Genomic DNA, 14,280 nt, shown 5'->3' with positions numbered 1-14,280 from the left:
TCAAAATCCTTTGACAGGTTAGTCATAACTCTCAATCCACTCCAGACGTGTAAGTACACTAATGGAGTTTGCACCATAATCTAAATTGAAAGTAGGAAGATTTCTGTCCTTCAAGAAGTCATCATTACCGTAGGATACAAATAATGTCAATGTTATGAATCTGGGCCTATCAGAACTTGTACTCAAGGGTACAACACATTTAAATGGCTAGGATAGGCATAAAACAGGTTTTTCGAACAAACAAACAAACTTTTTAGTGTTGCTATAAAGATACTCAAAATAAACATATCTTTTTACAGCAGAATGTTTCTTTAGAATGCGAAATTACTCTTACCTACATAAACAACTTTTGGGGCATATGCTCGCCCTGAAAAAGTGCTTCATCTTTTTTGGAGCCTACTCCTTACACAACTACAGTGATTGGAGGTAGGAAGGGGGCCTGTGATGAAGCATGCCCATTAGTGTGGCTGAGGGCCAAAGAGAATTTTTTTAGATAGGTAGTTCTGATAAGCAAGGATTGGTATTTGAATACTCTTGTTGAGTAGTAATTAGTAATTAGTGACATTATTTGCATTTCATACCATCTCGCTCTTGCTTCCAGGATTTGTTTAGAGTATATTTAAGGAGAGTAGGCCGCATTCTATTTTGTTTTTGGAATTTCCACTCAATTCTCTTGTTAGCTATCTGTCACAGTTTGATAATCCTTATGTTAATGTCACAACAGTTGATTTTGACAGTAACTTTAACAATAATATCAATGTAACTTTCTTTTTAACTTTCAGACATTCTCTTCGCTACCTTCGCTATTTCCTGGCATTTATCTATGCCATAGAGGAGATCAACAATAACCCTGAACTCTTGCCAAATCTCACGCTTGGTTACCACATTTATGACTCTTGTTCTATAGTGAAGAATGCACTAATGGCATCCCTAAGCATACCATCAGAGAGCACAAACCTGATACCAAACTACAACTGTCAGAGCAAGGGAACCTTGGTGGGTTTCATTGGAGATTTCTCATCAGAAACATCACACCGAATAGCTCAAGTTCTAAGTATCTACAAATATTCACAGGTATGAATCTATGAATTCTTCATTGTAAAGAATAAACAACTTTAAGAAACATTTTATTTCGTACTCACCTGTAATATTCATTGTAGTGACCAGAAAAATGTATTCATCATTCTATGTCCATCAATTCTATCACACTATTACATATTTTTGCCTCTGACAGTATCGCGTCTTGTCTAACCTTCCCTGTCTTGCTTCCGCCCGACACTGTGGCAGATTATGGTCGGGCGAGAAAGGCCCATAGCTCAAGCTGCCATTGCAAAATGAATGTTGGAAAGCATCCCTGCACCACTTGGTAGTTACCTCATGGTGCCTGCCACACAGTGAAGGGATGGTGCCCCACAGGCCACATAGTGAAGGGCCAGGGGAGAAGGGCGCGTGAACATGGTCTCCCAAAGTCACTTTCTGACAGCCTTTCCATGTCAGAAAGGCTGACATGGAAAAGCTGCCGGAAGGTGACATCATAATGCCAACGGTGGAACAAAGGGTGGCTCCACCATCATTATGGGATTGTGATTCCTTTTGGTGCTCCGAAGGTCTCAACAACAGCGGATAGTCCCTTCGTCCAATACCTCCACCCAATTTCATAATGAGGCCCATGTTTGTGAACAGAACAAAGTTTGGTAAAAAAACTTTTTAGACTCTCTGTCACAAAGACCGTCATTGGTGTGCCAGACTGATGAAGACAGCCAAATGAACTAGAAACACCCTCCGGAACAGCTGAGCATAGTTTGAGTGCGATACATTCTTGGTAATGATCAATCTTCTTTCATCATGGACACACACACTTGAGAACAATAGGAACCCAGGGGTGCTAGAGGGCGGGCTAGCTAGATCCCTGCACCTCTGTGAGGCTCCTTGAGTCCAGGACCAATATAGGTAATTTTCCTTTGCCTGGAGAGTCCAAAACAAGCAAAAACTGCGTGAGAGCAGTGACAAATGGGGAGGTAAAGTGAAAGAGCTGTGCAGACTCAATCTGTAACAACAATGTGCTCATTTTCCAGAGCCTAACTGCTGCGAAGTCCTGGACGGTGGGAGTGATAAGCCACCAAAGGATGCAGAATCACCATGTTGAACTGGACGGAGCGGCCCAGTTGGACACAACCCGCACACGCAAAGCGGCGGCAAACTCCCCCAGTTGCAGATTATTGTTTAGGGCAAAACCAAGGAGAAAACTCACCTCAGCGAAGAGCGCCGGAGGCTGCACAGGGCACTACGAGCCCACATCTCTGCTGAAGTGCTGAGGCGGGGGAGCAAGGCAAAGTGCCTGGCCAGCATGAAGGAGCAGAGGTAATGCCGCAGCGGCCTAAACACAAGCGCAATGCGGACAGCAGAGAAGCCTGATTCCCCTACCCTTTAGAGAAGCAACAGGAGCGTGCCAAGCGGAGGTACTGCTCCAAAAATAGCAAAGCCCGGAAGGCGTGAAAGACAACTCGCCACTGGGCCACAGACACTGCATGGCAGACAGCCAACTGAACACCAAGGACAATGGGCAAATTAGACAACAAACAGACCAAATTGCCCTTTTAAACCCACAAGATGGCAAGGTGACAGAGCCAAGAGCTAGGAACAGAAGCAAGCAGGATGAAGATGACATGGAAATGCTATTAGTGACAAAAAAATGCAGACTAGCATACATTGAATTAAAAATTGACAATATGTGTACGCGCATGTACTTTATAACACAAAGACTTGAAAACCATGATGGCAGAATCGGGGAAGCGTAAAATAAAATCTCAGAATTAGAAGACGATACCACCCAGCGAAATGAGCAAGTGAAACAAATGGATCGCCTGCTAAAGATAATTGCGGCAAAGAACAAAGACCTGGAAGCTAGGTCCAGAAGGATTAATATTAGCATTTTGGGAGTGCCCGAGACAGCCAACACTGGGAAAACAGAAGAGTACGTAGAACACATGCTGACTACCTACTTCAGGAAATAAGCCTTCTCCCCACTAGTGGTGGTGGAAAGAGCACATAGAACTCTACCGGCGCTGCCCCTGCCTGGAGCGCCTCCCAGACCTGTTGTGGCAAAACTACTAAATTACAGGGATTGGGACATGGCCTTGTGGAAGGACAGGGAGACATGGTCATTGACATTTAACAACTATAACATATCCCTGTACCCAGACTTCATGTTGGCATTACAAGAAGCCCAGAAGAAGTTGCTGCTTATCAAGAAAAAAATACAGCAGGCTAATGTTACATAGGCCATGCTCCATCCTGCCTGTCAAAGGATAACACACCAAGCTAAACAACATTTCAGCATAACTCCAAACAAGCTATGGACTTACTAAAATCTCTGCCCACACACCCAGGATGCACAAGCAGCTTGATTACTATGAGCAGAACATCACCAACAAGACAAGATGAAAAATAACCCACACAAGTGGATGACCTAACCAATCATAACCTGATTTGGTGTGCGAAAGCCCAAACAATGCATCATTAATTTATAAATACAGATTGTGGCTGCAGGATCATCCAATAAGGGCTGACTCTCAATAAAATACAAAAGAACATAACTATATGGAAATGTGCGGAGAAGGTGCGCCAGAGTGCGAAAGGACATGGAGCCCTAGTCTTCTAATGACAAAACACTTGCCAGGTGAGCAATGCTTCTGTCCTGGACACCCACCACCAGCCGCAGTGCTAAGCCTGGAGGGAGGTCATGCTTTGCCCCATAGGTGGCACATCCCAGCAGGAGATCCCTCTTTCCGACAAATGGAGCAGGGGACAGTACTGCCCAGATATAGTTCTTATGTTTGTGTTCTTTTATCCCTTCTACCTTATTTCTGTAACTTCCCTTATGTTAATAACCCCCTCCTCAAAATGTTGGCTGGCATTCCAATCAAACCGGCGTCTTGACGGGTAGGGCTACATTGCACAATCTGCATAAACTGTTCTTCATTATCCAAGACATGGACCCAGAATTAAACACTGTGGCACTCTTCCTGAATGTCACAGAAACATTGTGAAGAAAATACTGTGAGAGAAGCTCAAGTTTTAAATAAACCCTTTGAATGAATGCTTCATGCTATCAGCTCACATGGGACAATATAATCTCAAGAAGACTGCAACTAGTGCATAAGAAGACAAGCAGTTAAAAATGTATATACCTTGAAATATATGAACTCAATTGGAAGTTGCCCAATGCAAATGTTATGGTCTATTATAACCAATAACACACTAAGAAAAGATCCAACATCATTGAATGGCTATCCATTTAAGATTATGAACATTGAACATTGAAGACAAGGGGAAAGGAACTAATGATTTGTCCTGGAGATGGTGGGAGTAAACATTTAGCCCCGCCGAAACGCGTCAACGCTTAGTCAACGCTTAGTCCAACTGTTAAATCTGGGACAGGCTAACTAACATAGCAACCAATTGGTGTTTCATGTTTTGTTACTAGTCAATTACAGGTTAACTTGTGAAAGGCATATGGTAGTTGCCTGGTAATAGTTCCTTTTTTCAGTTTATTTTGGGACCTTATCTAATGTTTTTTATTATGTGTAGACATTGGTTGATGTTTTCTTAATTTGTAATTCTTGTATCAAAATGAACTGATGTTTTTAACATTCTAGGATTTTTTATAAAATAAACTTTAGTACAATCCACACAAAACACCTGTTTGGAGTTGTTCCAGAGTATGTATGATGAATATCTGTAGAAACTAGTTGAATTATGTTCTAGTCCAAAGGGTAAAACATTTTTAATATTACTGTTTATGGTGCTCTGACCCTCTTGGATCATACGAGCCCCTTTCCTTGGTTCTCCAAGATTTCCATAGATGCCCGGAGAGCTAGGGTTCAAAATCTACAGCTAGGCACTTTGCAAAAAAAAGGGTCCCTTTTTACTGTGAAAATGTGGTGTGTCCACTTTGCATTTTGGGCTGTTTCCTGTCGCGGGCACTATGCCTACCCACACAAGTGAGGTACGATTTTTCTTGTAAGACTTTCAGGAATGTGGGGTGGATGGAATTTTGTTGATCCATGCCAATTCCAGGTCTTTTCACCGCATAAATGTGGGAAACATATGGGGTTTTGGACAAAGTTTAAGGTTTGCAAGGGTTTCTGGGTAACATATCCTGGATTCCACTAGGTGTCAAGTTTTCACAAATGTATAGGTTTGCTAGGTTTCCCTATGTGCCAGCTGTGCTAGGGCCAAAAATCCACAGGTAGGCACATTGCTAAAAAAGAGTCTGTGCCCAGTGGTCTTTCAGCCACCCTGGGAGGGTAAGGAGGGGGGGGAGTTGCCCAAATATGCCTCCAGAAGACGGTGGCTATTTTTTGTGGATCACTGACAAAATATCGACCTACAAAATATCGACCTACATGAATATTGAGTCAAAAATATCGAGGGCAAGAATATCGACATCCTATCTACAACATGGTAAGTACACAAATATTGAAAAAATAATATAGATGTTAAAAATATTGATGTTAAAAATATCGTTTTTTTTCTTTTAAAATATAAATGTAAAATAAAGTAAATAACACTAATAAATAAAATCTGCATAGTTAAAAGTATCAAATAATGTTTAAAATAAATAAATAATGCATATATAATAATAATACATTAATTAAATATATACAGTAAATATATAATATATGTACAGAACAATAAGAATTGTATTGGTTTTTTGCCTCTAAAAAAGATAGGGTCAGTGCGCCTGTCTCAGAATTGGCCTTTATCTGATTATGTTTAAATTCTCTAAAGATCTTTGACAAGGCCTTCTTGGGAGTTGTCATTCAAGTTTACTCAGCGTTAAACCATAGGTCTCCCATCCTCAAACCGGTTTTGATATAGGACAACCATGGGATTTTGTTAACTCTCTGTAGATTTACAACTTCTTTTAGCTCTTGTCTAAAGGACTCAAGTTTTGGAGTACTCCAGATTCGTCTCTAATAGAGAAGAGGCCTTGAGGCAACTTCCTCGGCAAGTGAGTTAACCCCAAGGTCCATATGGAGTGGCATTACTGGTGTACTTTTGGGGAGACCTAACAGCTGCCTAATAAAAGAGTTCTCGTTCTTAGATAAATGATCACATGCTCGATGGCCCCGGATTTCTGCCCCATTTAAGGCCGCTCCTCTAAACTGGGTCTTATACGCTTCCATTGCTGGACCAACCATTTTTTGTGTACACTTCCCAGACATCATTGCGATCCGTCAAGCTGTCTGTGCAAGCTATAAGCTGGCCTTCTTGATTTGTGCAGTCCACTCCATTTTGTCAGTGAGTGTTAGTGAAACAGACGGTTTCTCTAATGGTTTCCCTTCTAAAATAGGGTTTGGTCACGTGGTGTTACCTCCATTAAAAACCATACATTTTGTCTTTAGTGAATTTATTTCCAGAGCCCCTGTTTCTACAAAATAGATGGAAAATATCCAAGGCCCTCTGTATTCCCATAGGGAACTTGGTTAGTAAGAGGGTATCATTGGCGAACACCAGTCCAGGACCCTGTTGTTTGCAAACCATGGGGCATCTATGTCCCTACCAGCATTCAGAGCCTCCCCATGCCCATTAATAAATAAACAAAAGAGGGTTGGACCAGGACACATCCTTGTCTTACCCCTCTGTCTATTGAATTAGGGTCAGTAAGCTCACCATTTTTACCAAACCGAACTTGGGCGTAGTTGTTTTCATGGAGCCATTTCATCTGATAACAGTGGTATGGGGGATCCCTAAGTCTAGTAAAAATAGACCACTATGTATTCCTAGGGACATGGTCAAAGGCCGATTTTAGGTCCACAAAGATCAGATAGAGGCTGCCTCCCTCCAAAAGCATTGTCTTCCAGTACAGAAGTTGCAGCCTGAGTATTTGATTGATTGCATTGTATTTGATCTATTTTATCTATCTTGGCTCTAAAACCTGCTTGGTAGCTCCTGAGAATAGAACACCCCTCCATCCAGCTTTCCATTAGATCCAATAGCACTCTTACGTATATTTTTTGAGTAACATCTATCAGGCTTATTGGACGAAATTTGGCGGGGAGGAGTGGTGAGCCCTTTTCATGAATTGTAATAATCTCTGCCCCCAATCAAGACGGGGGAATTGACATTCCGTGTAAGATGGCATTAAACAGGGTCCATAGGTAGGGGGCCCAAATATTAGGTTTGCTGCATAGTAGTTCACCCGGCATCTTGTCTAGACCTGGCGCCTTAAAGGGGGATACCCTTCTCAGTGCTCCCATTATCTCTAGCAGGGAAATCTCAATGACGGTGAAACTATGGGGCTGCTGGGAGACGCAGTCATTGATGACTTGGCTCTCATCTTCCTCTGCCCTTGTATAGAGTGCTTCAAAGTGGATCTTCCAGATTTCTGCCACCAAGTTTGGTTCTATTGCTGACTTACCCTCTGTGGAGCCAGTGTTCACTAGATTCCAAAAGGACTGCATGTCCCTAGAACATAGGGCAAATCTCAAGCTTTCCCATTTGTCTACCTCCACCGTTTTTTTGCCGTATTGATTATATTTTTCTGAGCTATATCGTTTGTCTTTAACAGAGGGACGATCTTTGTTTTTAATAGCTGAGATTAGTGTTTTCTTAGCCCTCCGGCAGTCACCATTGTACCGAGGATGGCCCAAAGGATCTTTTTTCTTAGTTTTTAGTACAGGGAAAAAAAGGTTTGCCAAGTCACACACCAAACCTTTATGGTTCTTCCCAATTTCTGTTCGGTCTATAACACAGGCGACATTATGTCGGAATTGATCAGCAGCCTCTAAATAAGGGATGATGGTTTCATAAAGAGATGATATCTTTTCCTGCGAGTTATAAAAGGCCCCCCATTTTACTCTCCTCCTACAGTTAGATAAAAGTAGCCTAGATCTAATTGGATATTGATTTGCATAAATGACCATAGGACAAAACAATACCATCTCTAAAATGAAGGCATTATGGTCACTGTTGTGACGGGGGATGACCTTAAAATCAATCAACCGGTGACCGGTTTTGGAGTCCAACAGGATATAGTCCAAAATGGAGGAACAGCCTGGTCTATTGTAGGAATGGTTTGCTCTGGAGTCAGATTTAGTGTGACCATTACAAGCCCTAATAGAATGTGTCAGTGTGAGGGCATTCATTTGGAGAACCAATGGGGTCCAAGCCCGAGGGGCTGAAGCATTCGATTCTGGTGTAGCCCAATGTTGATCTTCCTCGTTGGGATCCCCTCCAATCAAATCTTTCAGGGGTTCGTATTGGCAATTGAAATCTCCAGCAAAAACTATAGGGTATTATCTGGAATAGTGTGCAAAAAACTGGACAATTGCTCAAGGTTTGCCGACTCCTGGCCGTAGCTGACTGGGCGGGAATAGACATTAATTATGGCCACTCTGATCTTAGTGGAAAATATAAGAATGACACAGAGTATATCCTGTGAAGATGTCTCAACCAACCAGTTTTGCAGTGCGACCCAAATGCACGCCAATCCATGTACAGAGTCCTCCCACAGGTCTGCACCTACCTCCACTGGTGTCTGCTAGGGAAAAGGTTGCATAGCCTAGTCTATGGGTGCCCTCCCTTACCCAGGTTTCTTGAAACATGCAGATGTCATTTCCATGTGTGAGGGCTCCCCACTCTGGATTTTCTAGTTTAGAGTCACAACCTGCAATATTCCATGATAGGACATGAAATTTGGATAGATTTCTTGGTGAATGATTTGAGCTATCAATAGGTACTACAGTCGGCTTGAGGTCATTCTCGTTCTCATCAGACTTAGTGGGTGTGATATCTGTGGTTGGCTGCCACTGGCCTATGGGTGTTAGCACAGAGATCGATAATATGTCGGGTGTAGTATAGATGTTAGTATAAGAGTGCCTCTCCACCCCCTCATTTTGGGCACCTTCCTCCCCGACAGCCTTCCTTAATCCCTGTGTCAGTTTCTGTCTAGGTCTAACAGAAATCTTATACAGTATCCTCCCATTCGGGTGGTTTCCCCAAGGATCCCTCTGCAAACTTGGCCCTGGTTTAGGTGGCTGAAAAGATTTTAGTAAATCAACTTGTTCTAGGGGTGTAAATTTACTTACAAGTGGAAGGTTAAAAAAAACAAATTCGGCTGGTCCTGCCCCACCCTGGAGATTTGCTCGGCCCAGTGTCTAAGGCCCGCACCACGGGCTATCCATGGGGTGCTTTCTGGGATGGATCTTGGTTGGAAAAAATACCCCAATGGAAGGGGTCTGATACCCCCGTTGTGTCTTTGACTGTTTCGCATTAGGAGGGACCTTACAAAACTGGGGATTTCTGAAATTGATTACAATAATGTCACCAGGTATGTCTTTTGTTTTTTGGCCCACCCATCCCACCCTACACGTGAATAGAATCTCATTTGCATCTCTATAAGAGAATTGGAGTTACATTTATTTTTTAAGTCATAGTGTGATTCCCTTTGTCCTATTTTGAGTTCTGGGACTTTAGCTAGGATCAGAACATATGGCATGGATCTCATGGGAGAATAATACATGTTAAGGCTGGATTACCCTCTACTGCCTCTATTCTTGAGTCTTGCCCCAAGTTGCTCTGTGCTCTGGGCTCAAGTTCTGCGTCTTAGATTCAGCTAGGGCTGTTCCTATGATGGGTCTTAGTTTCCTACCATCCGCCCTACCCTTTCTAGGCTCTTGATTTTGTAGGCTAGTAGACTCATTAAACTTATTCAGTACATTTGTGCTGGTTGCCCCATCTTCCCTGTTGTTCTGTTTTTGTTGGGGCAAACTAAAAATAGTATCCGGGGCATGGTCTTCTTCCTGGTGGATCGGCAGGCTAAAGGCAAGCATTGATAATGCAGGACATCCACCCTAGAGTCTATTTTCCCCATATATACTTCCAGTAGGTTTGTCAATTTATTAAACCGAGAGGTCAGGATAGCTAGCCGATTGCAGCGCTGACGCCGGCTGGTGAAACGCGAAGCCGCCATCTTGGGGGAAGGCAGGGTAGCGCTCCAGCTTTTGGACGCCTCCCGCCCTCCCGTGCTATTTAAGGTGCCTTCCGCTGTACAACTGTTGACAGATTATTTGTTTCTCCCCTGAGGCGGTAGCCGGGGGTTTCTTCAACTATCCCCTTTGGTAGCGATCCTAATAGAAATTACTGGCGATATTTACATTTAAAAACTGTACCATATTTTAATTGGGGCACTTTTAATTGTGTAGATTAACGCCTTACGCCATTTGACCGTTTTGGACGAGATTACTTCGTCCTGGGCTCAGTCACTTGGCTCACACCCCCGGCGCAGCCGATTGCAGCGCTGACGCCGGCTGGTGAAACGCGAAGCCGCCATCTTGGGGGAAGGCAGGGTAGCGCTCCAGCTTTTGGACGCCTCCCACCCTCCTCCAGGAATGGATATAAAAAAGGGGCACTCCTGTCCGCGCAGCGGGCGGGCGCAGCGGGCGCGCCGATGGGGCGCCGAAGGCGCGCCTAAGGCAAGCCCGTCTGCGCCCGTCCGCGCCGGACCCGCGCCCAGCGCCGGTCCCCCTGCTTCTATCACTCCGAAAATCTCTTGGACCAATACTCAGCTCCTTCAATTTAGACAAGGTATCTGTTTGTCAGATGCCTGTTGCTGCCCATCTACTTTAGAGACCCTTCCCTATAAATGCTCCTTGTGTAGGTTCGCTATTGCTCCTTACTGTAAACGGCGCTCTCCTCCAGTGAAAGTCACGAAGCCCCTTCCTTATCCCATTTTAAAGGCTGCTCTAGTTAACTGTCGCTCCCTTTCGTGTCACGCCAATGAGATATGGCTATCTATTGATACTCAGGGATGGGATATCTTATTCCTCACCGAAACCTGGCTTAAAGATACTTCCAGCCCTGATATTCATCTAGCTGTTCCGTCTGGTTACCGATTGGTAGGCATCAATCGTGAAAATAACAAAACTGGAGGGGGCCTGGCAGTAATTCTGAAATCACACCTTAAACTTACTACCAAGAAGCTCACTAATTTAGGACTTATTGAAGCCATGTATTTTACTATCCTAGACTCAGCTGCTATTCTATTAGCCGGTATCCTGGTCTATAATCCCCCCACTGCCTCATCCTCCTCACTCACTAGCTTGCTTCAAACTATAGCGGATCTATCCCTAAAACATGCCTACTTCACGGTCTTAGCAGACTTTAACCTACATGTCGACAACCCTTCCTGCTCGCAGGCGTCGCTCCTAATTGATACTTTGCAAGGTTTAACCCTGCATCAGTTGGTTGAAGGCCCAACACATACGGCAGGTCATACCCTTGATCTCATTTTTACAAATCACCCTGGTATTATTCCTTTCCCTGCACTACCCCTTACTTGGTCTGATCACTTTCTCCTCCCTTTTGAAATCTCCATTCCTTCCCTGTCTCCCCCCTCCTCCTTGAACAGAGAGAATGGACGTAAATGGCCAAAAGTAACCTGTGCCACCTTAGACCCCCACTTCTCTTACCAGCTCAACCCCTCCTTGGATCTTAATGAGGAAGTTACCAGATATAATTCAGCACTGACTACGGCACTGGATATTATTTCTCCTTTGGCCCCCATTTCTTCTACCAGATCCCGTCCCTCCGCCCCTTGGTTTTCCCCCGAGTTACGGGAGGAAAAAAGTCGATGTAAACGACTTGAACGTCTATGGCGACAGTCCTACGATCCAGTAGCCAAATCACTATATAAGTCAGCCCTGAACAAATTTCAAAAGCTAAAGCGGTCCACAATGAGAGGTTACTTCTCACAGCTAATTAAAAAAGCTGAGAATTCCACCAAAACTCTCTTCAAGATTGTGAAGGATTTTGTTAATCCTCCTGCTCTGAAGGCCCAGGACTCTTCTAGTCAGACCCTTTGCAATGGACTCTCTGACTTTTTTCAAGATAAAATCATCAAACTTTCCTCTTCATTTCAATCCACCTTAACATCCCTGTTGAACCCTGAACCTGACACTCTGAAATGTTCATTAAATTCTTTTGATGAAATTATGCCCGACATAGCTGTCAAATTACTCCACCAGGTAACCTCGGGATCACCATTAGATCCAATCCCCGCTAAAGTGATGGGTAATCTTGCTCCGATCTTAACCAATCCTCTCCTCTCTATTTGGAACGCCTCTTTAATCAAAGGGCAGTTCCCCACATTGTGGAAACAGGCCATGCTGGTCCCCATTTTAAAAAAGACGGATGCAGATCCCTCACAATTTTCTAACTACCGACCAATATCTCTCCTTCCCAAACCGGCTAAAATTCTGGAAAAGGTCGTTCAGAGGCAATTGTCTCACTACCTAGAAACAAATCAGCTGCTGCATGATTCCCAGTCCGGCTTTAGAACCGGCTTTAGCACAGAAACTGCTTTGCTAGAGGTATCGGAGACAATTCGAGAGTGTGTGGACAGGGGAGAGGAGGCTATGCTGGTCCTCCTCGACCTGTCCGCCGCTTTCGATACGGTGTCTCATGATATACTACTGGATCGCCTGCAGCAGCTAGGTATTGGAGGGACTGTATTGACCTGGATCAGTTCATTCCTTACTGGGAGGACACAGAGAGTTCTTCTACGACCCTTTGTATCAGAAGATAAACCTCTCTTGTGTGGTGTGCCTCAGGGCTCGGCCTTGAGCCCTCTGTTGTTTAATGTTTATTTAGGCCCTCTTGCCAGAGTGGTTGAGTCGTGGGGGGTCAGGGTGGTCTCTTATGCTGATGATACACAGCTTATTTTTTCTTTTAGAGACCACTCTGACCTCCACTTCTCTAACTTCCGCAACTGCCTGGGCAAAATCTGTTCCTGGATGGCTGCAAACCATTTGGTACTAAATGCTGTCAAAACGGAGGTCTTATTTTTCAACCAAAAATCTCCCCCCCCCCCTCCACCCTATGGTGGCCTGCTGTTCTTAATCCGCCTCCTACACCAGTTCAGTCTGCCCGCAATCTGGGCTTCCTTTTTGACAATACTTTGTCCTGTAAAGCCCAGATCAACAAGGTGACATCCGCCTGCTTTGGCAAGCTGCGTATGATCAGGTAGATTTTTCCTTTCCTCCCTCTAGACTCTCGCAAGACCGTTGTACATGCCCTGATCACGTTGCACTTAGACTATTCCAATAGTCTCTATGCAGGCGCCCCTCTCTACCTTGTTGAAAGGTTGCAAGTTATCCAAAATGCAGCCGCCAGATTAATTGGTAATATCCCCTACCGCCACTCTGTTGCGGCCTATCGGAAAGAGCTGCACTGGCTTCCCATCTCCAGACGCATCCAGTTTAAAATCCTGATTCTAGCCTTTCGTGCCATTAATGGCTCAGGCCCTGCCTACCTGAGTACAAGACTCAAACTTTCTCGATCTGTCCGAACTTTAAGATCTAACAGCCTACGTCTCCTGGTGGTGCCCAGATTTCGACGCGCCAGGTGTGGCGGCAGATCGTTTGGAGTGGCTGCTGCCAAATATTGGAACTGCCTCCCATTGGATCTCAGGTTTATCGACTCAGAGCAAGTGTTCCGTCGTAGACTTGGTTGTTCACTCTCCCTTAAACTCTCTCCCCTTTCCTACCTGCTTTGGCCCTTCCCCTCTGATTGACAAGTACTCTGTAGCGCCGGGACACCCCCTATGGGGGTAGCTGTGCGCTTTACAAGCTTCATAATAAATAAATAAATAAATAAATAGTTCCTCCTTGACTATGTTTCTAATTTCCGAATGTCGATCCCTAACTAAATTAGACACCCACACTGGTTTTTCTGTGACTTCCTACACATCCCTGCCCAACGCTACCCTCTCCAACCCCCCATTTTTACATTGTCTTTAGTGCCCCTCTTCTGAGCCTTCCCAGGTTTCGTGGTAGTTTTTGTGTTCTCTCTCTTTCGTGGACCTTGGGAAGGGTCTTCGATGTGTAAGTTCAGGGGAGGTGCATTATGTACCAAGGCCCGAGTCCTAGAATGGGCCCTTAAAGAGACGCATTCCGGAGGATGTTGGACTGGTGAACGTTCTGGGCTAGTCAGGGGAAGGACTAGGTCCGGTGTTATTGATAACCGTCTTTCAGTTTGCTCAATTTCATTTGTAACGGCCCCTACTGCCCAATGCAGCATCCTATGTATCGAGGTAAGCCAGTGGCTTATTGGGGATTAGGCAGTTAATGTTTATTTTTTCCCTACACAGGTATGTCTCCCCATTTTAGCTGCCAGACAAGGATGCATTCTTTTTTTTTTGTCAGAGTCCTTTGTATCAGGTGGAACTACAAAACATGGAATGGGTAAATTCCAACCAGGGCTGCTGTATGGAAC

General features: G+C 44.3%; 1 protein-coding gene across 1 annotated transcript in view; it reads left to right on the top strand.

The window, feature by feature from the left end:
• The first annotated feature begins 358 nt into the window (after positions 1 to 358).
• Positions 359 to 14,280, top strand: part of LOC147725940 (vomeronasal type-2 receptor 26-like) — a 334,468-nt gene continuing 320,546 nt past the window's right edge. The window contains exons 1-2 of the mRNA XM_086963397.1: positions 359 to 426; positions 783 to 1,074. Of these exons, the coding sequence (XP_086819523.1) occupies positions 359 to 426; positions 783 to 1,074 (360 nt within the window). The remainder of the gene's footprint in view (positions 427 to 782; positions 1,075 to 14,280) is intronic.

This window comes from Lissotriton vulgaris, chromosome 3_1 (genome assembly GCF_964263255.1).
Source record: "Lissotriton vulgaris chromosome 3_1, aLisVul1.2, whole genome shotgun sequence".
NCBI classification, from domain to species: Eukaryota; Metazoa; Chordata; class Amphibia; order Caudata; family Salamandridae; genus Lissotriton; species Lissotriton vulgaris.
The sequence above is the reverse complement of the archived record's forward strand: the minus strand, read 5'-3'. Positions and strand labels throughout refer to the sequence as shown.